The sequence below is a fragment of the Mercenaria mercenaria genome, chromosome 14 (assembly GCF_021730395.1).
Source record: "Mercenaria mercenaria strain notata chromosome 14, MADL_Memer_1, whole genome shotgun sequence".
Lineage (NCBI taxonomy): Eukaryota > Metazoa > Mollusca > Bivalvia > Venerida > Veneridae > Mercenaria > Mercenaria mercenaria.
In genome coordinates, this window is record NC_069374.1 from 23,893,871 (window position 1) to 23,920,490 (window position 26,620).

Here is a 26,620-nt window from a genome sequence, read left to right on the forward strand (position 1 = left end):
TTACATTGTTAAAATTTATTTTTTCAGTAAATATATATTTTTTTCCATTAAAAAAAAATATTACGATATCACAGACAGTCCAAAAAACATACCAATATGCATGTGATCATGTTTTTACACAAAGATCTATACTTCTTTGTTTTACAGCAACAACCTCTTATGATATAAGGCTTGATGTGAGATCATTTATCTCTCATGAATAAAATGCATCAGTTTTAAATTATATAGGAAAAAGAAAAATATTTTAACAGACTATTATTGATATTATATTCTGTTCACATTTTTTTATGTACGAACACCATCTTTTCTTCACAAAGACAGTAAATAAATATATTCAAGTTAATAAACAGAAAGAAAATTGTCAAGCAAAAATGCTGTGTTGCAATTTTTCACAAAAGGGAGACAATTCTGTTTTATTCCACTTCTTCTTCATCTTCTTCTTCATTGTCCGACCCCTTCTTGCTCTGAAAACATTCAACAATGAATATTGTAAAAAAGATACAGTAAAACTTCATTCTAATGCCAATTAGGTTACCTGAAAAAAAAAAACAACACTAGAAAACTTATATTTTGTACAGACAAACTTGGTTACATTTTATTTTATTTCACTCCAGTCAGGTTTTATAAAATATGTCAAAATTAATATAAAATATAATTGTCCAAATGATCCCAAAATTTTACAAGGCAAAACATTTTAAGACAACTTCCAATAAAACTTGGGTTTAATTAACTCTGCTATGTTGACACAATGCTTTTTGTCCATCTCATTTCTGTTATATATCAGTAAAATATATTTAAGTTAGTTAGTATGCTAAGCAATAACCTTGTCAAACAATAAAAAAAACACAAGAAGTCCCCCTGACCCTAGAACCGCTGTTAGTGCTCCCTGTACCAAAGCTGAAATTCTACAAACACATTCTCAATGCCCTTGTTAAATGTTCATCTATCCTGTGTTCTCAAATCATTCAAGAACTAAAACTATTTAAGTCAAGATCTCTCTTTTTACAGCTAGTAAATTGTGTGAAGTCAGACATGCCCATGCAATATTACCATTTCTGTGTGAAAACTTACAGTTGGGTGAAGTTGGTTGGCTCTGCAATTCGAAGAGAGTTTAACTACTGGTAATTTTGCTTTGCACAGTCATGTTTTTAATATTTTTAAAAACTCATACACTAGGAGTCTAAGTATATTGAAGTAAAACACAGGTGCACTTCATGTGAAATTCTATATCCAAAGTAAGCTGGAATAGTTGGAATAAAAAAGGTCCACTTAGAACTATTTGCAGTCACTTTGAAATTAATGCTGTTTATTTTTTATACAAGACAATGTACATGTGAGAATAATAAGAATCTTTCACTGGTTGTTGGTGCAGATTGGAATCCCGGGCTCAAGGGTAACTACTGTAAAATTCAAAGGCATAACATTTTGTGTTTTTTGCCGTAACAGCTATTTTTGGGAGAAAGGAGTTCACAGATTTCAAACTTTGAAGATAAAATTAAAGGAAACTTTTCTTAATTTAATTAAATCAACCATGAAACCCAAGAACATTTGTCCCTCATGAATATTAATGATTTCACACAATTAAAGAGGTATTAAGTAGGCTCTGCATTGCCTTCAACTAGTGACAGATTCTTTTTCTTGCATACCATATTCTACAAATAGTAGAAGAAATAAAATAAAGGTTTAAAGCATTCTGTCATAACAACCTATAAATTTAAACATTTCATTCATAAATAACACATTCTTGAATAAATGAAGTCATAAATATTTATGGGTTATTAGCTTTGTATCGAGGAAATATGCACGAGTCCTGCAGCAAAAATACTGCGTGACTTTAGAAGCACATTATTCTTCCACTAAAGAATTAGTGCATATTTCCCAATGCAAAGGTAATAACTTTTTTATTACATATGTATATAAATGTATAAATTTAATGTAAATAGCCTGAATAAGATCAACAATAATGAACTAAATAAAAGAATTAGTGCAACGACAAGCATTACATTATGTCACGCACCCGATATGAAATTCAGGCGTCAGTATATGGAAAAATATTGACGTTTCCAGTACAATTGTAACTGAATGGGGAATAGAAACGAATATGTAATAATGTCTTGTATTTAACTTCATTCACAACATAAGAGTTGTCCTCTATGGCAGCATGGATGAAAACATTGGAAACTCGTGTCTGGTATGCAAGAAAAAAACATTCTCCTCAAAAAGCAGCACAACAGTAACTGACAAAAATTTACCCTCTTACCATATGAAATACCAAGCACAATGATTAATTTTGCTCATGAGACCAGTTAATTAAATATCTAATTACAAAACCAATTAACTGTGCCAGCCGTTACATTTCCACTATTCTACATTCATATTACTGTTTTTAGTATTTACTGCTACCAAGCTGAAAACATCTGAAATATCTACACTGTTAGAATATCAACATCTCTATTACATGTATACAGTCATTTTTACATACGGGTCATGTGATAATAACAAATTTTAGTCCTCCGTGGCCTGCTGTTCCTCTCCTTCTGCCTCAGCCTGTCATTAAAATAGGATAGATATCATGCAAGTGTTGTTCTCATGCAGTTTTGCCCCTATAATGATCAAAGGGTTACAGTACCTGCATGCAACTCGAAACAGTTTACCCCTTCATCGATATATATATATCAAAGATTAGTTACTACATGCAATTTCCCCTTACATTAATCAAAAGGAAGAAACCCAAAATATTTTACCCTACATAGATGAAAGGGAAGAACTTTTTCCATTACACTGATTAAAGGGAGGAAAACACAAGCAGTTTTTCTCAAAATTGATCGAAGGGAAGTATCCTCATGCAGTATTCCCATACATCCATCAATCGGCAGTATCTCCATGCAGTTTACTCCTGTATCAATTAAAGGGAAGTACAATTGAAACTCCGTATTTCGAACTCCAAGGGATCTAGCTTTGTACATTAAGCTAACCGAAGTTTGACTTAAAATTATATTTCATGAACGTGTTTTCTGGACGGGACTTGAAAATGTCTTTGAGATAGCTGGAATTTTGAGATAAGCAAGTTCGAGATATCGGGTTTCAACTGTATCACCCTGCAGTTTATCCCTTTATCAATCAAAGGGAAGCAATTCCATTCCTTTTTACCTATACATTGATAAAATGGAGGTAGTTTAACAAAATTTCAACTTTTGGTTAATTTGGAGACACCAACTTTAACATAGTTAGTATGACATAAATAATTTTGCCCTAACTGTTACAATTTTAATGTGGATACAACAGTTAACATGTACAATAGTTTATCTTCACCCAGAATTCCTCCAGCAATAGGCATTATAAGCATTACGGACTACCAGCAAATAAATGTTGAATGTCAAAACTGATGCCCGCACTTGTGATATATCATGACATCTGAGCCTTAAAGTAACGATGGAGAAAAACTTGATGTACTAGGAATGTTTCAGGCATAAATGAGCTTGGATTCAGGCATGAATGAGCTCTGGTTCAGGCAAGGATGAGCTATATTAAGCATGGAAGAGCTCTGTAGGTAATTCAGGCATGGATGTTTTTGTCTTCTTTTGTTTTTCCTTTAACGCCATTTTTCAATAGTATTTCTGTTACATAACGGCGGGCAGTTAACTTAACCAGTATTCCTGGATTCTGTACCAGTACAAACCTGTTCTCCACAAATAACTGCCAACTTCCTTACATAAATCAGAGGTGGAGGATGAATGATTTCAGACACAATGTCTTTTATCAAATTATCACAGAGAACATTCAACCTGACTAGCGATCAAACTCATGACTGAGCACTCCGTAGATATGTGCTCTCCCTATTTAGCTAAGTTGGTGGGCTCGGACACGGATGAGATTTGTTTGAAGGCATGATTGAATTATCACGAGCTATCAGGAATGGATGAGTTCTGCTTCACAAAAGAATGAGCTCTCTTCTGCTTCTGACATAAGTTCTGTTACATCCATAGATGAGTTTAGATTCAGGCATGAATGAACTCTGGTTCGGACAAGGATGAGCTGTTTTAGGCAATGTAAAGTTCTGCTTCAGGCAGAGATGAGTTATTTCAGTCATGTGAGAGCTCTGCCTGAGCTTTGTTGCAGGCACGGCTGAACTCTTTTTTCAGGCCTGGTTGAATAGGCATGGATGAGCTCTGTTTCAGACACAGATGAGTTCAGCGTCTGGTATGGATCAGCTCTATTCAAATTTACTGAGCATTCTGGTCAAATATTATTGTTATGAAGGGAATGTATTCCATTTATCATTGCTGTAAGTTTATCAGTTCCTGGTAGAATTACTCTGTAATACTTTTATACAAAAATGTTGTATTAGATAAGACCCCTTTTTCCCATAATACATAATTTTCTTTCCAAAATAAAATGTCAACAATGTAAACTTGTAATATAATATATGTTCTGACAAATCTAACTAGAGCTAGTGGAAATTCTGGATGAAGATGTACAATATGGTTATAAACAAAGGGAGATAAACATGTTTTAGATGAACATTGTGGGATGATTGCCCTTACTTCATCCTGGGTTACAGTAAATGCTGGGACCTCTTCTTCCTATGGAAAAATATGTTTAAAAAAATGAAATATTATAACATGAATAACAAACTATACTTATCATAATGAGCTAAGGTACCTAATTTATTATAGCGTTATTAATCAAATGATTTCATACTGGCCTTGTTATTTGTACGAGGACCAATATTACTCCTAGAGAACAAAATTAATAGTGGCCAATATGAAATAACTTGATTAATTATAATTTTATTAATCAACTTTACATTGGCCCCCTCAATTTAATAAGTCAAAATGCCTGAATACCATATTGGCCCTGTTTTCTTGTATTGGTCCTGAATAAATATTGGTCCTGATTTTCTCATATTGGCTCAGTTTACTTTTGGTATTGGCAAAATCTGTTTCAAATGATATCCAAACTTGTAGTATTGCACAGTCGAAAAAGACTGTTTTATTTACTCATTCCAATTCCTATCATCAAAGCAGAATTCAACTACAATACCCCCCAAAAAATGTCATTTAAATTCAAATGCAAACATTTTGTTCATATTTGGTAAATGACACAATGCGTCTTTATTTTATTTATGATATAATGTTCATCATTTTATTACAATGTACCTTTTCTCATGTTTAGACACAATTAGTCATTAGGTAAATATACTGTGAAATCAAAATTTAATATTCTTTGGGAATTTTGTGGTTGTATGAAAACCACAACAAAATAAATTTTATGTTTCCACGACAAAATTGCTATTTTTGGATGAAACCACAAATTTTTTATTCCAACAGAATGAACTGATTTCACAGTATACAGTCTTGTTTCAGAATTCATGAAAGAGAATCAGCCTCCACAAGACTGAAAAAAAAAATCCCTTCTTTGTCTTCTGTAAAATTTCAAATTTCAAATAATTCTGAAAATAAGTAAATAGTTGGATAATCACAAAGCCAGCTTTAAATAAATGTCAGAAAAATGATAACAATTCAATAGATAAGTAAAATAAAATCAGATTAGGTTATCAAAGAACTGTGTCAATTCTGTTTAAATTACTTTTAAATGAAAAAAAAAAAGGAAATGATGTGTTAATAGTTAAAAGAAAAAGTTTAGAATGGATAAACAGATTACATATTATATTTAACCCTCCTAACTAGCAACACTCTGCTGCCTTATATACCGGTACATTACTGGCTAGACCTGATGCCCCTTTTCAAACACATGCAAAAAAAAATCCAACTGCAAAGTGACCCTCAGCGGCCATTGTAAGCCACCACAATCTTTATTTGTAATACAAGGTTTAAAGAAATGATATAGAAATATTTAAAGAAATAAAATCAGAAAAACTTATGCAGGGAAGAAAGTTTTATGGCTTGTTAATATTGTCATCATGATTTAACAAAAATAGAAAATGGAAAAAAAAGAGTCTTAAATGGTAAATGTTTCCAAGTCTACCTTTAAACTGTCTTTTCTGACTGTTTTGGTAAAACTGATTTACAGCCATTTTAACAAACCTTTTGTGATGTAAGATAAAAGAAATCATAATGAAAGATCAGTGATGACAAGTGTAATGCTGTCCGAAAGTGGGTCTATGTTTAGACTGACCTGAACCTTAATCAAGGGACAATGAAATACGCCCATAACCAATGTATGAGAAAAACAAATGAGAAATGTAAAATCATTTATACACAATGCCGCAAGGGATATTTGTTGTTTTCATGCAAGGTAAAATCATGCATTTTCATTGGCTGAGACAAATACAGCTTCCACCTTTGCTCCGCCTTCCAACAAAGCTAACATTAGGGTAGGTGGTTGCAGTTTTTGCTCAATTACTAGCATTTAAATAACAACTGAAATACAGATGCTGATTTTCTTTTATACAGAACGGGTGTACCATTACAACAGCTGTTAATCTTTAACCCTTAGCCTGCTAAATTTCTATAATGGACTGGTCCATCATTCAATTTGGGCAATAGCATTTATTATTCAAAGGGGTGTTTACTGAAAATTTACTGACTGAATAGCGAACAGTGCAGACCATGATCAGACTGCACGGATGTGCAGGCTGATCTTGGTCTGCACTGGTCGCAAAGGCAGAATTACTGTCGCCAGCAGGCAAAGGGTTAACCTAGTAAATTTCTAAAACCATTCAGTTTTGGCAGTACCATTTATTATTTGAAGGGGTGTTCACTGAAAATTTACTGACTGAATAGCTAACAGTGTAGACCATGATCAGCCTGATCAGGTAGGCTGATCTTGGTCTAAAGGTTAACAGTATCAGTTAAGTTTCATATTGTTTTCAAACTTTTTCGATAAATCCTGTTTTTTCTTTAGTTATCATGAATTGGTCCAAAGTAAGTGCTTAAAACATGTTAAACAGATCCAAATTATTGGTACAGTAGATGTTACAACTTTGGGCACTGTACATTTGACCAGTAGTCAATTTTTACTATACTGTAAATCGGACCAACTGAGATGAATATTTTTAAGTTCAGTAAAGTGCCTCTGTATAGAAAGATAACCAACATCTGTATGACCATAAGTAGCAATCTCCTTTCCAGAATTTTTGTTTATTAAGTGTTAATCAATATAATGATGTATGTACATGTATATACATGTATGATACATGTACAAAAATGAAATGATGGTACAAAAAGTGAAACAGGGAAAAATCATGGATTATGATTGCTTGTATAGGAATAAAAAAAAAATATAAAAAGGGTCTGATAAAAAAAGTTTTCAAGAGTACAAAACATGTGACCCAATTTTCATGGCAACTGTAGACTATTGGTAGAGCATTGCGTGCTTCAATTGTCTTTCTTAAATTTCATTAAAAAATAAACAAACTACTATTAACGAAACATAAACATAAATAAAAAATAAATTTAAAAGAAAAACTAGTTTAAAAGCAATGAAAACCGATGAATTTTTTCATGACAATTATGATCTTCCAAAATTTATTGAGATTGTCTCCCTTGGATTATACTTTCTTTAAACTGGACTATTCATGAAAAATGGCCAATGAACAAAAATATATTTTGTTATTTAAAAACTGAATTAAGACATCTTTGTTGCTGTTGAACAAATTGGGTCACACAGTAATGTCCTACTGCCATAGGAAAATACAAAATGTACAGACATGTATAAATAAAACTGTCAGGGTTTACATTGTAATGGTAAAAGAAGCATAGTACATTGTAGGCATTCTATACTTAATATTCACTTTTAAACCATTTCCAGAACGAATCTTTGTAGCAAAATGGGATTCTTCAAGTTTTGAAACAACTAACCACTACTCCGATTCTAAAGTGTAATTTTTGTATACGGTGGAAGGATTTTTGCTTTATGGCAATTGTTAAATTTGTTTTTTGCCGTCAAACTTTTTCAAATACTTTTCATAAAGTGGCAATAAGTTTTCATTAAATTACTCGGATATGTCAGTAAAATACTTCTAAACTTTAGATTTTTTCCTGTGCTTGTTATGTTAGAATGGTAGCATATAAATGTCTATAAAGTATAGAACAGCCTCCACAAAGCATATCAGTGATACGGATATATTCGTATCACAATTAAAAGCAGCGATATTTTGGTAAAAAATGCAGGCCATATCATATCCTCACCGTCGCCATTTTCGCCCTCGTTCTCGTCATCGCGAAAACTAATATGATAGCGTGTGGGTCCATGCACATGTAAATCCCTCATCTAGGAATGAGGCATCAATCATGCATTAATTTGTGTGTTAAAAAAAAAACGTGTTTGTCTCCAAAATATGACTAATGGGCCAAATTCTGCTTTTCTTAGTTTATTCCTTTGTCTTAAAACATTTCTTATTCCTTTGTCTTAAAACATTTCTTTTACCGACTGTACAACTTGCAAAATTTGAAATCTTTTGTTTAAGAAAGTGGAGATAATTTCAAGAAAAAAAGGAAACTGCTGCAACTAGCAGGCAATTATCACACCAGAAATTTCAGCGTATTAAGGTAGTGTGTCTATAACAACAATAAGCAATTTACATATTCTTTGTAAGTGATTTCAGCATTCTACAGTTGTTATAGAAAGGTATATGCACCTTTAGCTGAATTTATGTCCAAAGGATGACTAATTGCCTAACAACAATATGTAATCACACGGAAATTGCCAAGTGTTATTATGGGGCCACTAGCTTAAAAGTAAAGAAGATATTGTCTTTGTAAAGCAATGACCAGAGTCATATTTTGGAAACCATCTATTTTGTCAATAAAAGCACTATAGATCAAACAGGTACGTTTTCAATCAACAATACACAATATTTCTGGGACAGGCTCATTATAACACCATGAAGTAGGATTAATGATATGTTATGAAAACTACATAAAGACAAATGTATATTATTTACAGAAATTTGTATATATACTTTGTTCAAATCAAGCTTTAAGCCAAACTTTCTCTGTATGTAAACAATGTCTGCACTATGCAACAGATTCAAAGAAGTACAAAAACTAAAATGGTCCAAATTGGGTCCATGTGTATGGTCAAATACTTGGGAGAACGGATCATCTGACCTTACATTAACAAAAAAATTCCACCTTTTATTTGAGCAGTCACATCTTTATAAGCTACACCATTGCTACCCTTTTAAGAATTTACGAAGTTTTGAAAGTTGCTACTGTATGCAGTCATTGATTACATACAGAGAGCTTAAAACAGTTCATGCATATTGCATAATAATGGAACACAACATTTTAGAATCATGCCACATTACTTTTCAAGACACAACATCAAAATTCCATTAAAATTTCAATACTTAAAGATGTATGATACGGAAATGATGTGAAAAGATAATATTCATATGTCATTTTTTCTGAAAGAAAATTCTTTTGAGTATCTTTAAAATATCTTTAAAATGATTTCAAATTTTATCAAATCTGCAGTCTTACAACTGAAAGCAAATCCCCAGACTCAATCCCAGCTCACCCCCCTCCTTCTATAAGAATTTACAATTAACAGACCTGTAACTGTTTTTTATTGTTTCACAGTGACCCCTTTTCAGATTTACATGAAATATGTAAGCCTTAGCTGATGTTATCACAGCGACTCTTCTAAGATTTACATGAAATATGTAAGCCTATGCTGATGTTATCACAGCGACTCTTCTAAGATTTACATGAAATATGTAAGCCTATGTTGATGTTATCACAGCGACTCTTTTAAGATTTACATGAAATATGTAAGCCTATGCTGATGTTATCACAGCGACTCTTCTAAGATTTACATGAAATATGTAAGCCTATGCTGATGTTCAGCGACTAAAAGATCTACATGAAATATGTATTATTAACAGTGACTCTTATAAGATTTACATGAAATATGTAAGCCTATGCTGATGTTCAGTGACTCAAAGATCTACATGAAATATATAAGCCCTAGCTAATGATTTTAACAGTGACTCTTATAAGATTTACATGAAATATAAGCTGATGTTATAGAAAGACCTAAAAGGTTTTTATTTCTTTGTTTCACTTTCTCTTCAAAAATCTTTAGAGTATCTTTTTTCAGTTTAAAGAGCAAAAGCTAATAAAAAGCTAAGCTCCATAAACTCGCTGACAGACTAGTAATGAAGAAAAAAATCTGTGAGAATTCGTATTTGTGTTAACGATGTCATTTATATACAGCTAAGCAATGATAGCAATTTTTTCAATTACTTGAAAAAATGCACCCTATTCTAGTTGCCCCATACTTTCCAAGAGACAAACTGTATCTCAGACTCCTGGCCAGCAAGCAAGTCTCTTAATTCCTAAAAATTGCAAAAAAATATTGCACAAACAAAAATAAAATTGCTCTGAGTATCAGTGATGGGTAAAGGACAAATCTGTGTCCCTGGATAAAAAGCCGAGTGTTGAGACCAGTTTCAAAAACTCTCCGATCTGATTGGTTGTTTCTGAACACAAATTTAAAATCAACCAATGAGAAGGCTGCATTCCAAGACTGGTAACCAAACTCAGGCAATAAAATCCTGGAACCAGTCTTGTTTCTCACAACTAACCTCAGCATTAGCTTCCTCTGCTTTTCTTGCTTCCGCCATTTCTTCAGCATCATTTCTTTCATCTTCAGTATACTCCTCTTTATCAAGACGTTCCAGTTTCCGCAAAGCAATCAAAACTTCAACACGGTAGTCGTCTTCTTCAGCAACAGGATTTTCTGTTGTATACAAGATAAAATTGATAAATGGAATATTAAGTACTTCATCAACTAATTTTTCAAAAATAAACCATTCACAGACTTAAAGTGCTGAGCGAAGTTCTATACATTTGTACATGAATTTTCTTCGAAAAAAACTTAAATCCTTAACAGTGTTTAAAGGCAATGGAAGAATTGATATATATACATTGTGAAATTATAAATATATTGGAAAGTAATATACATGCATTTCATGGCAGCATCAATCCTTGAAATTAAATGACATTCTTATATTTTAAACTGTGGTACAAAAGAATCCTCCAAAAATTTTGAAAATTTATATTTGTACAAACTGTTCTTTGATTTTTGGATTTAATGTTGCACCGACACAATCATAGGTCGTATGGTGACTTTTCAGCTTTGATGGTTAAGGAAGACCCCAGGTGCACCTCCATGCATTATTTCATCACAGGCAGCACCTGGGTAGAACCAGTGACCTTCCGTAAGTCAGCTGGATGGCTTCCTCACATGAAGACTTCAAAGAGTGAGGCTGAAAACCACATCGGTGAGGGGCAAGTGATTCAAAGTCAGCATCCTTAACCACTCGGCCACGGAGGCCCCTGTACAAATTGTAGACAATTAACCAAGTACAATCAACACACGTAATAAACATAAATACCTGACAATACAAGGGCTCTCAACATGGGGATACATGCCAGCTTCTTGATCTCTTTTACATCTGATGTATTGTTTCCTCTGTAAAATATAGTAAATCCATGTACTTATTAAACACCCAGCCAAGGGAGAGAAACAATCTCGCAGCTTAAGGCAGGTGGCAGCTTAAGGTAACTTGAAATTAAAACAAAATGTCAATTTTGGAAGTTAGCTAACTGACGTCTGCTTAATACAGGCGGAGCTATGGCAGGTCCAACTGTAACTATATTTTATACAAGACTGAGGAGTATTGTTTACACATGCAGTTTTTCACATCACAGTACCTTATGTATAGGAGATCTGTCACAGACAAAAAGGACAAGGTTAGTCTCATATGTACATATTGTGGTACACTCACATAGTCTTAGATCTAGTCTAATCATTATTTTATATCCTTCAGACAACTGTAGCATATCTAAGCATTATAGGATATGGGCACTGATTATATGAGCTGCACCTTGAGAAAACCAACATAGTGCGTTTGCAACCAACATGGATCCAGACCAGCCTGCGCATCTGTGCAGTCTGGTCAGGATCCATACTGTTCGCTAACAGTTTTCTCTAATTACGATAGGGTCTGAAAGCAAACAGCATGGATCCTGACCAGACTGCGCGGATGCGCAGGCTGGTCTGGATCCATGCTGGTCACAAATGCACTTTGCTGGTTTTCTCAAGGTGTGGCTCAATTATCTCTACTGCCCAGTCATCATTTGCTATCATCCAACCCAGTCTTAGTACTCAGACAATATCATCGCCATATATCTAATTGATCAATTATTCTCTCAAAGGTGTATGCTAGAATTCGGGGCGAAATTTTTCCCAATAATAGAATTTCTTCAAACTTTGGATATTGAAATTCTACTATTGGGAAAAATTTCGCCCATCTCATATCCAGGGAATTCTAGCATACGTCCTTAAAAAAAGTTGTACAAATATGTTCTTCATACAGAGCAGTAAATCTGAGCTTATCAGTCTATATACAATAATAATATTTACATTCCTCCATTTACTTCCTTTATTCATTTTATTTCATAACAGATTTATAAAGTGCCCTTTTAATGACAACAATGTTCAACAAAAGTGCTTTACATAGAATGGTGACAGCCATTCAGGACATCAAATTCATTCTCTACTATTACAGACAGAGATATCTGACCAGATGGACAGAGCAAGAAAAAGCCAGTTGAGAGAGAGTCAGAGAGAAATCTTTTTTATACAGGCATGTCCAGCTAATTTAGTCTAGCTCTTTGTGAACAGACAACCTGGTTCTTTAATATGCCCAGTGTATAGCACCAATACATGCAAAGCCCAATTTCCTGGGAAGAACCAGTATGCCGCTTAGTATTTTACCCAAATCATAGTTGTGTAAAATATTAGTAACACATTATATGAATTTGGTTATGTCCCCTTAATTAGCTGTGATATTTTAACAACCACTTGTCTTTTCTTCAATAAAAACATTTTCAGCTGAAAAAATGCCTATTCTCCCTATACATTTTCCTGATGCTCTGAATTTGGTCAGCTAAACTACCAGTACTTCTATTCAAACATCTCAGGGCATGTATGAAGTTGTTTTGTCAATGAAATAGGACTTTGTAGTAGCATATGTAGAGAGCACAAAAAAACTGTATTTGACTAATAATTAAATATGTGAGAGTACTGTTTTAAACACATAGAACATGGAATATTAGTGCAAATAAATGACCATTAGACCCTTTCCATTTCGCATTATGAAACAATGTCTGAATTTCTTTCCATAAAAGCTCTAGGTCAAAGTCACACTTTAATATCATAGTACAATACTTATTTTTCATGTAAATGAAATTATTAAATATAATGATCTACAAAACTCTTAACAAACATGTTTACAACATCTCAAAAAATCTTGTTATTTAACTTAAAAGTCAAGTATGTTTTCAACAGCCGTTTCCTTTTCATGCGAAAATGTGGATTTTCACAAAAATGAGCAAGTTAACAATTTCCTGAGTACTTGACATCGAGAGAGACTTTCTTCCTAAATAACCATGTGAAATTTTCCCTAAAACTGAGATAACGCTTTATCATTAAAAACAAAAATTCATGTTTAGATGAAGGTTAAATGAAGCTTAAAGGAGGATTTTCAAACACGCATAAGTGTGTAAGAGGAAGGGTGAGCAAGAAAAATTATTTGTTTCAAATATAGCAGTACAATGTACACATCTTTTCCACCAGTTGTTTAAACATGTACCAGTATGGAACAATTTTCATGCATTTAAAGGGACATTCACACAGATTAATGTTAAAATTATATAAAACAAGAGCACCGCCTTGCGGGTGCTGACGCTCATCTGATTTTTTGGTCTCTGTATAATAGAAATATTGTCCTATCCATGATTTTCTAAGTCCAAAAGGGGCCATAATTCTTGCAAACAGCAATGTAGAGTTACGGTATTTGCAGTGCAGAGTCAGCATTTAATGGCAAATAACTGCTCTAAGTTTTAAAGCAATAAGCTTTGACCATTAAGGAGAAAAGTTGACCTAAACGCCAAACTTAACCAAGAAATCTGATATTTTCTAAGTCCAAAAAGGGTCATCATTCTTGCAAAAAGCAGGATGGAGTTATATTTCTTGCTGTACAGAGTCAGCTTTTGATGGTGAACAAGTGTTAAAGCAACAGCTCTGATAGCTTAGGAGAAAAGTTGACCTAAACATAAAACTTAACCAAGAAATCTGATTTTGTAAGTCCAAAAGGGGCCATCATTCTTGCAAAAAGCAGGATGAAGTTATGTTTCTTCCTGAACAGGAGTCAGCTATTGATGGTGAACAAGTGTTGCAAGTTTTAAAGCAATAGCTTTAATAGTTTAGGAGAAAAGCTGACCTAAACATAAAACTTAACCAGGCAACGCCAACGCTGATCAAATGATGACAATAACTCATCATTTTTTTTTCAAAAAATCAGATCAGCTAAAATCTATAGGCCTATATCAAATATTATTAAAATCATAAATTCAAAATTATTCAAATTCATGTTTTCAGCAAGTTATAAAATACAGCAAAATTCATTACACCACACGGCTATTGCAGCATTATGCTTTACAGCATTTTTTCCCCTTTATATCAGAGCTTTTTTCCCCTATAAAGCTACCACCTATAAAAGGAGGCAATTTTGCTGGTGTCGGTGGCATTCCCAACATGATGAGAAAAAGGTCTGTATATTATATTTTACAGAGTACAAAATTGTGTTTTGATACCTAAAACTCACTGAAATCCCTATCTTTAAAGACTACTAAGTAATGATAGCGTTTCCTAAATTTCGAAAAACATTGACATGAATCTGGATAAGTGCACTATAAATATTTAAGAGAATGACAACATCAGAATCCCTAAATTTACAGCAAAATTTGAGGTAAGGAAGTACAGCACAAAAGGGAATATTTTTATATGAAATTTTCTAATTCATTATGTAGCACAAACAGGACAAAATACAAAATATGCAGACCTATGATTTGCAGCAAAACTGAGAGACAAAACATGTTGATATTTAAAGGAAACTTGCCAGTTTGTGAAAAAACATTATGGGTATGATGTAAAACAAACAGTTTAAGAATAAGATGTAAAACAAATAATTTAAGAATAATTCTGGGTAAATCTCTGATTTAAGATAAAGATACATTTAATATACACATGCAGTTTTGGTTGTGCAGTATGAGTTCAAAGACGAGGGAAAGCCCAAGCTTCAGGAAAAAACCTAGACTTAAATCTCCCACTTAAGATAGTAATACACTTACATTGTGGTTTTTGCCACAGACTATAAATTGACTAACCTCCATTTTAAAGCGTTTTAATTGTTTTTACCTCATGTTTATGTACTGTAACATTTTGTTTTCTTCTGAGAAACCATCCAGCTGAGAAAGTTGATTTTCTCGGAGATGTACTGTTGTTACACCAGTTAATTTGTCCATACCATCTAACTGCTTTATCATGTTTGCTCCCTGTTACAACAGAAGAAAAACAACTTAAAAGTTAAGTATAATACAAGTGGTAATTTCTTTCAGCTCAGATAAGAAAAAGAAAGTTCATTTTAATTACCCCTACAATCGCTTTCCTTTGGGAAACCAGTACTCAGGTCATAAAAGGATAATGTGATTATATCTTAAGTGGGATTCAACCTTATGATTCTAGGTTGAGCTGCAGAGACGTTGTTCACTGGACTGCTGCTCACCTTGGCGGTTATAGCAAGGGCATGTATTAACCCTTACCCTGCTAAATTTCTATAATGAACTTGTCCATCTTTCAATTTGGACAGTACCATTAACTATTAAAAGGGGTGCTTACCAAAAAAGATACTGACAGAATGGCAAACAGTGAAGATCATGATCAGACTGCATGGATGTGCAGGCTGATCATGATCTGCACTGGTTGCAAAGGCTGAATCAACTGTGTCAAGCAATTGGTAAGGGTTAAGACAATGCTTCTTTTCAACGCAGAGAAACAGATTCTATTCTAGACCTGTACAGTCTTTAAGATGACAAGCCACTATAGAGACAGGATCTGGTGGCATTTCTTTACAACCTGTCATTTCCTCACAGTAAGACAACCAAATTTTAATCTTAAGCTTAAAATTCATACAGTTTTTATAAAGCAGGATCCAAGGTTGTAAAGATGTGTATGGAAACCAGTTTAAATATCAAACATTTGACTGGCCGTCTCTCAACACAATTTTCAAACCGGCCAATAGCAGGGCAGCATTCAGTTTTAGAACCTCACAGCCTTCTGTCCTTGCCTTATATGAACTGACAAATTACAACCTAGGCATTTTTAAAAAAAATTAAGATGGTATAAAGTTTGTCAAGCTGAATAACTTTGCTAAATGTTGCACTTTTTGCTTTGAATAAACGAACAATTCTGTCACTGCATGGTACTAGACTTATGCAAAAACAGAATCTGTCCAAAATCATACGCAGATGGAAAAAGTAACCATAAAACTTGTAGTCTTCATTAACCAATAAACCAGTAGACCTATCTAAGTTATATTTTGTTTCAATACTATCATCTCTAGTTTCATACCAAGAACAGGTTCTTCAAGTTGGGCAGGCAAATGCCTTCTGTAGTAGTGAGTTTATTCCCTCTTAATTCTATTGTATGTAGTCGTGACAACTTGGCCTCATCAAGACCAGACACTTTGGTAATCTCGTTGTCTGAAATTAAAAAGGTGTATAATTAATTATGATTCAACAATAATTTGAGCTGCGCCATGAGAAAACCAACATAGTGGCTTTGCGACCAGCATGGATCCAGACCAGCCTGCGCACGTGCAGTTCACGGTAAGCTGTTAGTTTCAAGCCATTCCAATAGGGATATGCTGAGGACCAGCATGACCTACAACTGACCAAATCGGCAGCGGACTGGATTCATGCGGTTCAAAGCACTATGTTTCTCATGGTGTCGAGCTACAATAAACTTGATTCACTATATGCAATTTTGATAAATGACAATTTGTTATGCAGGATCCACTATGCCATCTTTTTGTATCAATTCTTTATTTTATTTATACAACCAATTTTTATTGAACACCTTTATAAATAAAACTATTTCATAAGGCACTTTACATACCATTCAGTCTTTCTTTCTGTTCCAATCCCTTTTGATTAGACAGAACGCAGAGCAAACTCATAATGTGATTCATAACAGTAGGGGGACTAAAACTGAATTTCTGGTTATTAATCAATTTGATAAAAGCCAAACGCAATCAGGTCAAATTCACGTTCATTATTTGTTTCAAAAGTTTATAAATCCGAGATAATCAATCCAACGCACTTAATATTAACTTTTTCTGTACCATTTATTACAGAAACATGCAGAAAACTAAAACTGATTTACAGTAAAATTGACAGTCACAGTGCATGCTACAATCGTAGCTGTGTCCTTTTTTCAATTGCTACCTCTAAACTTTGTTTCGTTTTCTTGAAATAGCCAAGTTTTTTCACACCAGCTCCTTTTCTATTGGTGACTGTTTTACCTTTTTATGTTTGTGCTACATTCAAGTAAACAGTCTGTATTCATCAGCATTTAAAAGTCTGAAATCTATTTTTTCAGGATGCGAAAAGTTTATTTGCCCGTAATCATCAGCATTTAATGTCTGAATCTTTGACTTAAATATTCAATTTGTAATAACTTTGTTCAAATCAAATTTGTATTGATGAAATTTAACCGAGCTGTCTATGGCCATAGATTACACATTCATGCAAAGTTCAATTACAACAGATCTATGCCGATTAAAATATGACACAGCAATTTTTTTTTTAGACTTTTGACGTCCAAGTCCAAATATCAGATTTAAAACACTGGACACAGGCCCCGTTTATTACTTACTATTCATTGACAAGTGCTCCAACATCGGATGATTGACCCCTTCTGTTGTTGTGATTTTGTTATTGTTAAATGTAGCGACCTGTAAAAACGGCATCTCTTCCAACTTTGCACTGGTCAGCAAATTTTCATTAGCATTTAATGTCAACATATGAGTAAGTGCACTTAATGGTGAAATGTCTTTCAGATTGTTTTTACTTACATCCACATACCTCAGGTGAATAAATGATTTTAGTAATGCTATGTTTGTAAGTTCTCTGAAATAAAAGAAAAAAATGAATTCACTCGTTAATTAACAGGTAAATGAATGAAAAACTCAGTTTCCACAAACAAAAATGGTACATTCACATAACACTTTTTTCAGACATTGTTTAGTAATATTTACAATTTTTTATTAACCTTTAGCCTGCTTGCGGCAAACGATTGTCTTTGCGACCAGTGCAGACCAAGATCAGCCTGCACGTCTGTGCAGTCTGATCATGGTCTGCACTGTTCGCTATTCAGTCAGCTAATTTTCAGTGAACACCCCTTCGAATAATAAATGGTATTGCCCAAATTGAGTGATGGACCAGTCCATTTCAGAAATTTAGCGGGCTAAAGGTTAATAGGTATATGTGCAGTACTAGTGTTATAAATCGCTATATACATTATATAAAGCAGCTGCAAAAAATGTCTGATAAAGCTAGCTACATGTGAATCTACATGTTTAAAACTTTATGTTTGGTTTTGCGAGTACTTTTTGAAGGTTTATGGCTAAATTGTGTGAATAATTTGCAATGTTCTAAATTCCGACACCTCATGTTTATTGAAACGAAGAGTGGAATCATAAAAGCATATGTACCAAATAAGTATAGAATGGCAACCTCTCAAATAACTGCAGTAAAACCTGTATTAAACAGTCAGTCAATGGAGTCACATAATGTGGTTGCTTAAAGCAGGTGAAGGCAACTGGCTGCTTAACAAAGGTGACTGCTAAGACAGGGTCAACTGTATTTTATTTTACCTTACACCAGCAGTTTAAACTGGAATGGCTGAAGCTCCACATATATTAAAGAATCTGCATTACTGATATAAGAACCTGCATCACTGATATATGAACCTGCATTACTGATACATGAACCTGCATTACTGATACATTGCAAAATGCAACTCAAGTTGTTAAAATGCTCTCTTAGATTTTTCTGTTAAAGAGGCAAAAATTCAAGGTTAGAAATATGAATTATAAGGAAACAAAAGCTATCAGAAAGTGTTTGCTTAATTGCATCTATGAGCAGATAAAGTGTACCTCTCCTTGACATCAAGTTTCACATATGCATGGGCAAGTCCGTCTCCAGTCTTACAGAGAAGAGACAGACAATCTGGCATCATTTCTTCAGTCAACAGCACCTCTGGAACTTTCTACAATGAAAATGAGAGACAGGTAATTTAATGGGTAATTACTTACTTGTTTAATAAAGGTGTTGTGTTTTAAACATGAAAAGATATATCATTAGTTTTAGATATATTTGTGTGAACTGAATATTTATTACAGTCGTAACGGGGCTTGGGTGGTTGTGTGTGTATGTGTGGGTGTGGTGAGGAGGGGGGAATGGGGGTGGCGGGGAGGGGGCAGAGGAGAGCAGACAGGATGGCTGGGTTTTACTAGATGGTAAGCAAGATAAAAGAAAGGAAAATAAAATATAAAAGAAAGGAAAATAAAATAAATGAAATTGTTTGTAAAGAGTGGATTTCCATATTCAACAAGGAGCTGCGTTCAATAAACGCTTGATGCCCCCGGTGGCATCCTTGTCGATAGATTTTGCACCATATGGTTCAGGTAACTCTAAGGCTAAAATGAGGTCAAGGTCAAACTGAGGTCTGGTGATATTTGAAGATAAGGAATGGTCACAGGTTACATCTGCACTAGTATCAATTCATTCTAGTAAGGGGTATTGATTATAGATGAAATGGTTCTATTTGGTTAACCAAGAGGTGGCCCATATAAAGCAACCTAAGTCCAAAATGAGGTCAAGGTCAAACTGAGGTCAGGTGATGTTTGAAGATAAGGAATGGTCACAGGTTATATCTGTATTAGTATCAATTCATTCTTGTAAGAGGTATTGATGCTAGACGAAACGTCCCATTTGGTTAACCTTGTACGGACGGACAGGACAATCACTATATGCCTCCCGCATCAGTAGATGCCGGGGGCATAATTAATAAAAGTACATTACAGTCAAACCTGTGTTAAAGACCACTTCTGAACAGAGACCACCTGGCTCCAAAGACCACGTTTTGTTTCCCATTTTAACATTTACAGTGTATTTTAACCTGTGAATAAAAACCATCTTCCAATAAAGACCACATTTTGGCTCTCCCAAGGGTGGTCTTTATAAACAAGTTTGACTGTATTATGTTTGAAAGTTTATCACACATATTTGAATAACCATTAATTGCAAAAAAAAAATGCCTTTTTAGACTAACAGTGAGTAGGTCAGATCTACTAAGTCTGTGACCACTGTTACCTATCATTTACATTCTTGAAATGCACAAAAACCTTTAAATTGTGATATTTTTTATCAATTACAAATCTATTTTCATTACACACAAAAAAACAAAGCAAAAGTAAATGATATTTTTGTTTTAGTAGTGTGATAAATATGAACATTTTGGACAAAACTCTTTTAATCTGCCTTCTGATTCCAGAAATGTGATTTTTTTACTGAAATTTGCTTGTTTTATACATTTCCTAGATGTTTTGTATTAAGCATTAAAACGAGAAAGTGTCAATAATCCTGATAAACTCTGCAACAGCCCTGTTTTACTGGTCTAAAATCATTTTCACATTTCGGAACAATTACAGAATTGGAAACCAGCACTGTCACTGCATCAGAGGGATTATCTGCAGGTTAAAACTGAGCGGTTTGTTACAAATAAAGTGACATCAGGGTGCAGCTGCAAACTCTGAAACAAAATAATAGCTGATATCAAGATTATTAACCTTTACCTTGCTAAATTTCTAAAATGGTCTGGTCTGTCATTCAATTTGGGCAGGACAATTTATTATTCAAAGGGGTGTTCATTGAAAATTTACTGACCGAATAGCAAACAGTGCAGACCATGATCAGCCTGCACATCTCTGATCTTGGTCTGAACTGGTCACAAAGGCTATGTTGAAATAAACTTAACATGTTTGGCTATATAAATAGAAAAGTGTGTTGTGTGTTTTAAAGCTATACTTGCCCTCAGTTTGGGTGAAACTTTTCAATATGTTCATTTCCACCAAGTTTGGCAAGGAATCTATATACGACACTGAACAATGATAAAGTGAGTGAAAAAAAAAATGCAGGAAAAATGTAAATTTACTGCATTATTTCAACGGTTTACTACCTTCTGCACAATTGTTTTTAGTTATTTATAAGAATATTAATATTTTGCAGAAATCTTATGTCAATAAGTTAACAATGTACCACATTTTCATTTCAGAGTACTCACTTTTTACGGATTTTTGAGAGAAATTCTTTTTCGTTTAAAATGTGTGGGTTTGTCCCTTTAAATGTAAAACAGTACATGCCTAATACATGTATAGCTATGTACAGTGTAAATGTGCACTACCTCTAAAAAAATGGGAGATTTTTTTAATAAATGATTGATACACACGACATTTTATTGTGAGTGTAGCTCTACAAAATCAGTTAGCTAGCTAAACCCTTTTGATGAGGATTTTCTACATTTAGAGATAGTATCTAAAAATAAAAAAGTTATAACGGGTAACGTTATTTTTAGATGAATATGTTTGGGGGCTGCTGCTCCCCACTTCGCCACACACCCCAACTTGCACAGTACATGATGCATGCGCAGCCATAATGTGCATTGTAAACTTCTGGGGATTACTAAAGTGCATTCTACCCTTTACTACTTCATATATTACAGTTTATTTTTAAAAAATACACTGGTTCTGACAGCTAGCATTTTAAACTGAAACTCGTATTATTTTGAAAACAAACTGAGAAACAAAAATAGTTATGCACTCTTCTGGTAATTCCGAGGCTATGCATTGATCTAGCCTTTGGAAAATGTGATTGCAGCTATATTCAGTTTGCTAAATTTTAATATGTTGTAGCAATGCAAGGAGATACACACAAAATAAAATATGAAAAGAACTTGCATAAAATAGAAATATATTCAACGAATTTGCACAAACTTGTTATTAAAATTTATTGGGTAATATATAACCTTCTTCAGAAAACAGAAGATTCTATTTTAAAAACTTTTTGTCCATTAACACAATCATATATTGTTCTTAATTGTACAAAGAACTTTTCAAAAAAGACACTTATTTTTATCACAAGTGTATCTAATGATGAATCTCGTTAACGAGAAAGAATTGCTTGTTTCAGCTGGTGTTGGGCTCCTCATTGACAAGCCTAATTCACATTACAAAGCAATGCCTAGATTGTCTCTCTGGGGATTATTACAAGTAGATGTTCGTATCCTAACTATCAAATTCTTTTGAAACTTTAAATCTTCTATGACAGCACTGAAAAACCGGCTTAGGCTGGAATAACAAAATAGGGCATAATTGGAACACTGGGCATGCAGATCTGCCTGCATTACTCCCAAGTGGTATTGGCAGTAACAAATACAGATAGACAGAATTAAAAGTGTTGCTGTTAACTGCCCAGTGCAGACCACTGAAAATAAATATTGATAAGAACTTCACAAAAAAAAATATTGTTCACATGCACCTTTGTTTACAACTTCTGATTTAATTTTCTGATCGTTGAAATCAACGGAGTTGTCAAACAAGACAGTCATGTAATTAAATTACATTTAGTCCTCATTTTATCAAAAACGCTGATCAAACGAGAATGTTGCATGGTTTTGACATTACCACCACTTTTCTCTCGTTCTTGTTTCCTTGTGTAATTCTCGCACTCACTGTTCGCTAATTGCTCTTCCTTCAGCTGTCTGTTGCTTCTCCGATCCTAATTCTCATCAAATGTTTTCTCCTTCAACGTCAGACATTTTTTCGAAATTTTATTGCGTGTTCCTGTTTCGCACAGCTTTGATTCATAAATATGGCGACTGTTGCTAGGAAAGTTTATTCAAGTTTCGTTTTCGATTTTAATAATTTAAGATAAAGCGTAATGAACAACAATATATGTTTAATTACAGTTCGTTCAATGTGAATTTGATTATCCATTTAGATGCATTTTGCAGTTAAACAACTACTCTTTTATCTCGTGAATTCTCGTGAAATCACAAGAACCTGCAGGAGTTGTTCCAAAGTTTGGAGAGGACAGCTAAATTTGGGGGAATTAAATTTAATTTTTCAAAATGTCAACTTGATGCTTAGGTAATCGTTTTGTATTTGATTTATGCTGCAATATACATATTTTGTATTAATTACACCTGTCAATCAAGATAGTATGTAAAAATCGTCTGCAAAGTGGGCGTGTAAAATTTTTGATAATTTCCCAAAAATTTGATAGTTTTGACAAATACCTTTTAGCTATGTCATAAAAACGTTTTTTTTGTTTTTCATTTTATATTTGTGTTACTGCATAGAAACTATGGTTTGTTTTATTTATAATTATTTTGCACATAGTATCTATCTCAGACTTTTTGACATTGTTTTTAGACCATTGATATATTTGTTCTTGTACAATTAACTTGCATCTATAGATTGTTAGATGTGATTAGATTAATCCTAATATTTTTAAAATAAACGCAATATTAAATTTTATAATTGCATTCAGAATTTCATAAGATGCATTTATGTTAATTTTTAATTCCTTATTTTAGGTTTATCCTTTATATTAGTAATAAAACAGTACATTTTTGTTTTTCATTTTTATATTTTGCTGTTAACTGAACCAAAACATGGTTTTATACAGTTTACACTTTCGCTCTTAATTTCTTCAAGATTTTTTTCATGTACAATTAGTTTGCTTTGAGACCTTAATGATATTGCTGTTTATAAAATTTAGCTACTATTCAATGAGAGTTGTTAGTTTTGTTGATTTTAATTAGATTTTTAATTACCTCCCTTTATTAACAGTTTAACTTCATCAGATTTCTTTCAATTGTTTTTGCCTACATTTAAGTTGGACTTAAGTTCATCAATTCATCTTTATTATTTGGTAATCCTATTCAAAGAAAAGGGAGATAATTCTGATTTTAAAGAAATTATAATTATGATATTTGTACTTGATGCTTTTCATATGCTTTTCTTAAGTGATGTAGCAATTTAATACTGCTTAATCTTAGAGTTCACATCTGACAGTGAAACTTAACAAAAGTTTAAAAATCAATTCTTTTTTTATTTTGGATACACAGAGGAATTTGTGTTGATTAATTAAATCAAATGGCCCGTTGACCTCCACCATCCCCTCATCTTTAATAATATGAGAAAATGGTTTGTTTTAGGGTAAAAAAGACATCAGAATTTTAAGTCAACAAAATTAAAAGATTAGCTGTAGGTAAACATAGACTTTAAAATGGTTAATTCAAAACTGCCTTAAGTTTCAGAAATAAAGACATCAAAATCTGAAAGATTTATATTTGTAATCAGTTTTTGCTGGTTTGTCAATAATTTGAGTACAATTTCAACGGCGGTCCTATATAATCCATCGATAAGTATATTTTTACAGGTATATCCTCAATAAAAGATTTATTCAAGTTTATTGATTTAAGCCGTACAAGCCGGGTTCGAAGTTGCATTGTTGTCCTGGTAACACCCAATAACTGTGCCAACTTGCCGGGACATGATTTCGCTTAAAATCCACATTTAATTTTCTAGTTTTACAAATCGACCTAGCAACTGAAAAACTTTTCAACTCAGATTACAGTGTAAAAAAAGGTACTAGGAAATTTATGAGTTTACTTAGGGCTGACTTGTTTTAGTTCTATAGTTACCAGATAGATATTTGCTTTTTTCGTACATATAATCTGTATGCCTTCATTTGCAAATTTGGAATGGGTCCAGATAGTTTAAACACCATTTATTTGGGGAATGTCTCGTTTTAAGATTTGCAAGTAACTAAGTAAATTTGTTATTAAAGGTCAAAATTAGTTGATATCAAATTTATATTATCTGCATATCTTTGACGCATATAGAGTCAAATCTCCGAAAATGTACATATAAGTGGATGTGGGGCAAAGTTTAAATAGGTAAAATTTACAATTTTTATATGAGCCTTGAGATATTGAACTGATTTGTTATCTCATATTTATCATGATATTTGAATATAATGGAAAGATTCAGCAATAAAATACTGTTCAAGGTATACTGTTAGAGAACATGTATGACTAAATGGTAAGTTTTTAAAATAATCAACCTATTAAAACATGAAAACTACCAATTACTTTTCTTCCTCCACTCCTTTCATCTTGGTCAGTTGTTCATTTCTTTCTTTTTCTTTCTTTCTTTCTTTCTTTCTTTCTTTTATTCATTCTTTCATTCATTCTTTCATTCTATCTTTGTGTTTGTTGACTAGCATGATTTTTGGAGCAGTTGGTTTTATTTTGGAGTGAAGATGTTCTGTTCTTTCTTCTTCTTTCTATCTGTCTTTTAAAAAGTAACATCTTTCACTTTCTTTCTCTGTCAGCGATCATTGATTTTTCAGTTATAGTTAATCTGAAGCAGTTATTTTTATAAGTATTTTATAATGAAAGTGTAACTGTTATCACAATATTTTCAAGAGAATAATCATCATGTTGTAGTGTTTCCTCGATTTACCGTAACAGCTTTACCCTGTCACACAAATTGACTTAAAAGGAGATTAATCAAGCGGGAGGAAATCACCCATTATGCTAGGTTATTATCCACGATTTCGTTTCCATAGCAATGCATATGGGACAATTGTTATCTTGTTGCTATAGAAACAATTATTACAGGTTTACCATCAATATTTGAATAAATAATTAAACGTCCCAGGTACAGACTAGATTTTATTGACACCCTGAATTGATTTCTTTAGCCAATAAAGAATCTGAGCTATAGAAAATTTCCAAAGAAGTTCTGTATTCCAGGAATTGGAGTATTGAACCTCTGGTGCTTTTTTCCCCACTCTCAGAGCTGCTCTTTGATTTGCTGTAAGATAGTGCTAAATGATGATGCAGATTTCTTTGATATTCTTATAGCTTATACCAAAATTGTCTTTAGAATTTTAAGTTGGTTCACTTGTTTGAATCCACTTTATGAAAAACCTTTCCAGACCAGCATAAGATTGGTTGTATAAGGTAGTCATGAAATAAGTTTACACCTGTTTAGTGTATAATGATTCTGCAGAAAGTTCTAACAACAACTAGTCCCATGTCTGGGATTGTAAGTTTGTGAAGACTGCGGTACAAACCTAAGATTGATCTCCAGATCAGGGGTTCGGTGCTTTACACCACTATGCTTCCTAAATCATGAAACAAATTTAAAAAAAGATTGAATTATGAGGCTGGTTTCATAACTTGGCTTTATAATCTGTCCTGTTGTTAAGCATAGTAAGTAGAATTTTCACTTTTACTGCAGCTGCACTTTGTTCTTGTCCTGCAATTCTGTATTTCTTATTGACAATGTGTATCTAAAAGTTAGTTGAAAAGGCACATACTAGAATTTTGTTGTGGAGTCATTGACTACCAAACTTGTAGCTAATATAGTCATTATACTGTAATAGAATTGGAACAGGATGGATTTTAAAGTTGTGAAAAGTAAATCAATTTTGTTTTCTATCCATGAGATGTCCCACTTTAATGGCTCTGTTTTTATTGAATTTATTACTATTTTGGATAAAAATCATTCTGGTCCTTCAGAACGAGTCTGACACCAAGTTCCAGTGGACAAGTGGATTAGATGAGCCCTGCTACTAAAATCCTGAAACATCTGAGTTTAAAG

General features: G+C 33.2%; 2 protein-coding genes across 2 annotated transcripts in view; one reads left to right on the forward strand and one right to left on the reverse strand.

Moving 5' to 3' along the window:
- On the reverse strand, positions 1-22,548 carry LOC123526566 (leucine-rich repeat-containing protein 23-like). Its single transcript, XM_053522545.1, has 9 exons — positions 22,489-22,548; positions 19,037-19,149; positions 17,755-18,008; positions 16,450-16,580; positions 15,238-15,374; positions 11,369-11,445; positions 10,556-10,710; positions 8,154-8,235; positions 1-464 (listed from the first exon to the last, which is right to left on the reverse strand). Exons 1-9 carry the CDS (start codon positions 22,546-22,548, stop codon positions 442-444), a joined length of 1,032 nt encoding a protein of 343 aa, XP_053378520.1. The 3' UTR covers positions 1-441.
- Positions 22,549-22,988: 440 nt separating this feature from the next.
- The window catches only part of LOC123526565 (zinc finger protein castor homolog 1-like), a 50,253-nt gene continuing 46,621 nt past the window's right edge, over positions 22,989-26,620 (forward strand). Inside the window, exon 1 of the mRNA XM_045305782.2 lies at positions 22,989-23,089. The gene's annotated coding sequence lies outside the window, so the exon portion shown is untranslated. The remainder of the gene's footprint in view (positions 23,090-26,620) is intronic.

Bases quoted from the DNA above. Each gene is read 5' to 3' on its own strand.
- LOC123526566 (XM_053522545.1), bottom strand. From the start codon at position 22,548: ATGACTGTCTTGTTTGACAACTCCGTTGATTTCAACGATCAGAAAATT. The intron at 19,150-22,488 runs GTAAACAAAGGT...TTTTCATTGTAG, and splicing joins AGAAAATTAAATCAGAAGTT to AAAGTTCCAGAGGTGCTGTT. The intron at 15,375-16,449 runs GTATGAAACTAG...CTGTTGTAACAG, and splicing joins ACTTGAAGAACCTGTTCTTG to GGAGCAAACATGATAAAGCA.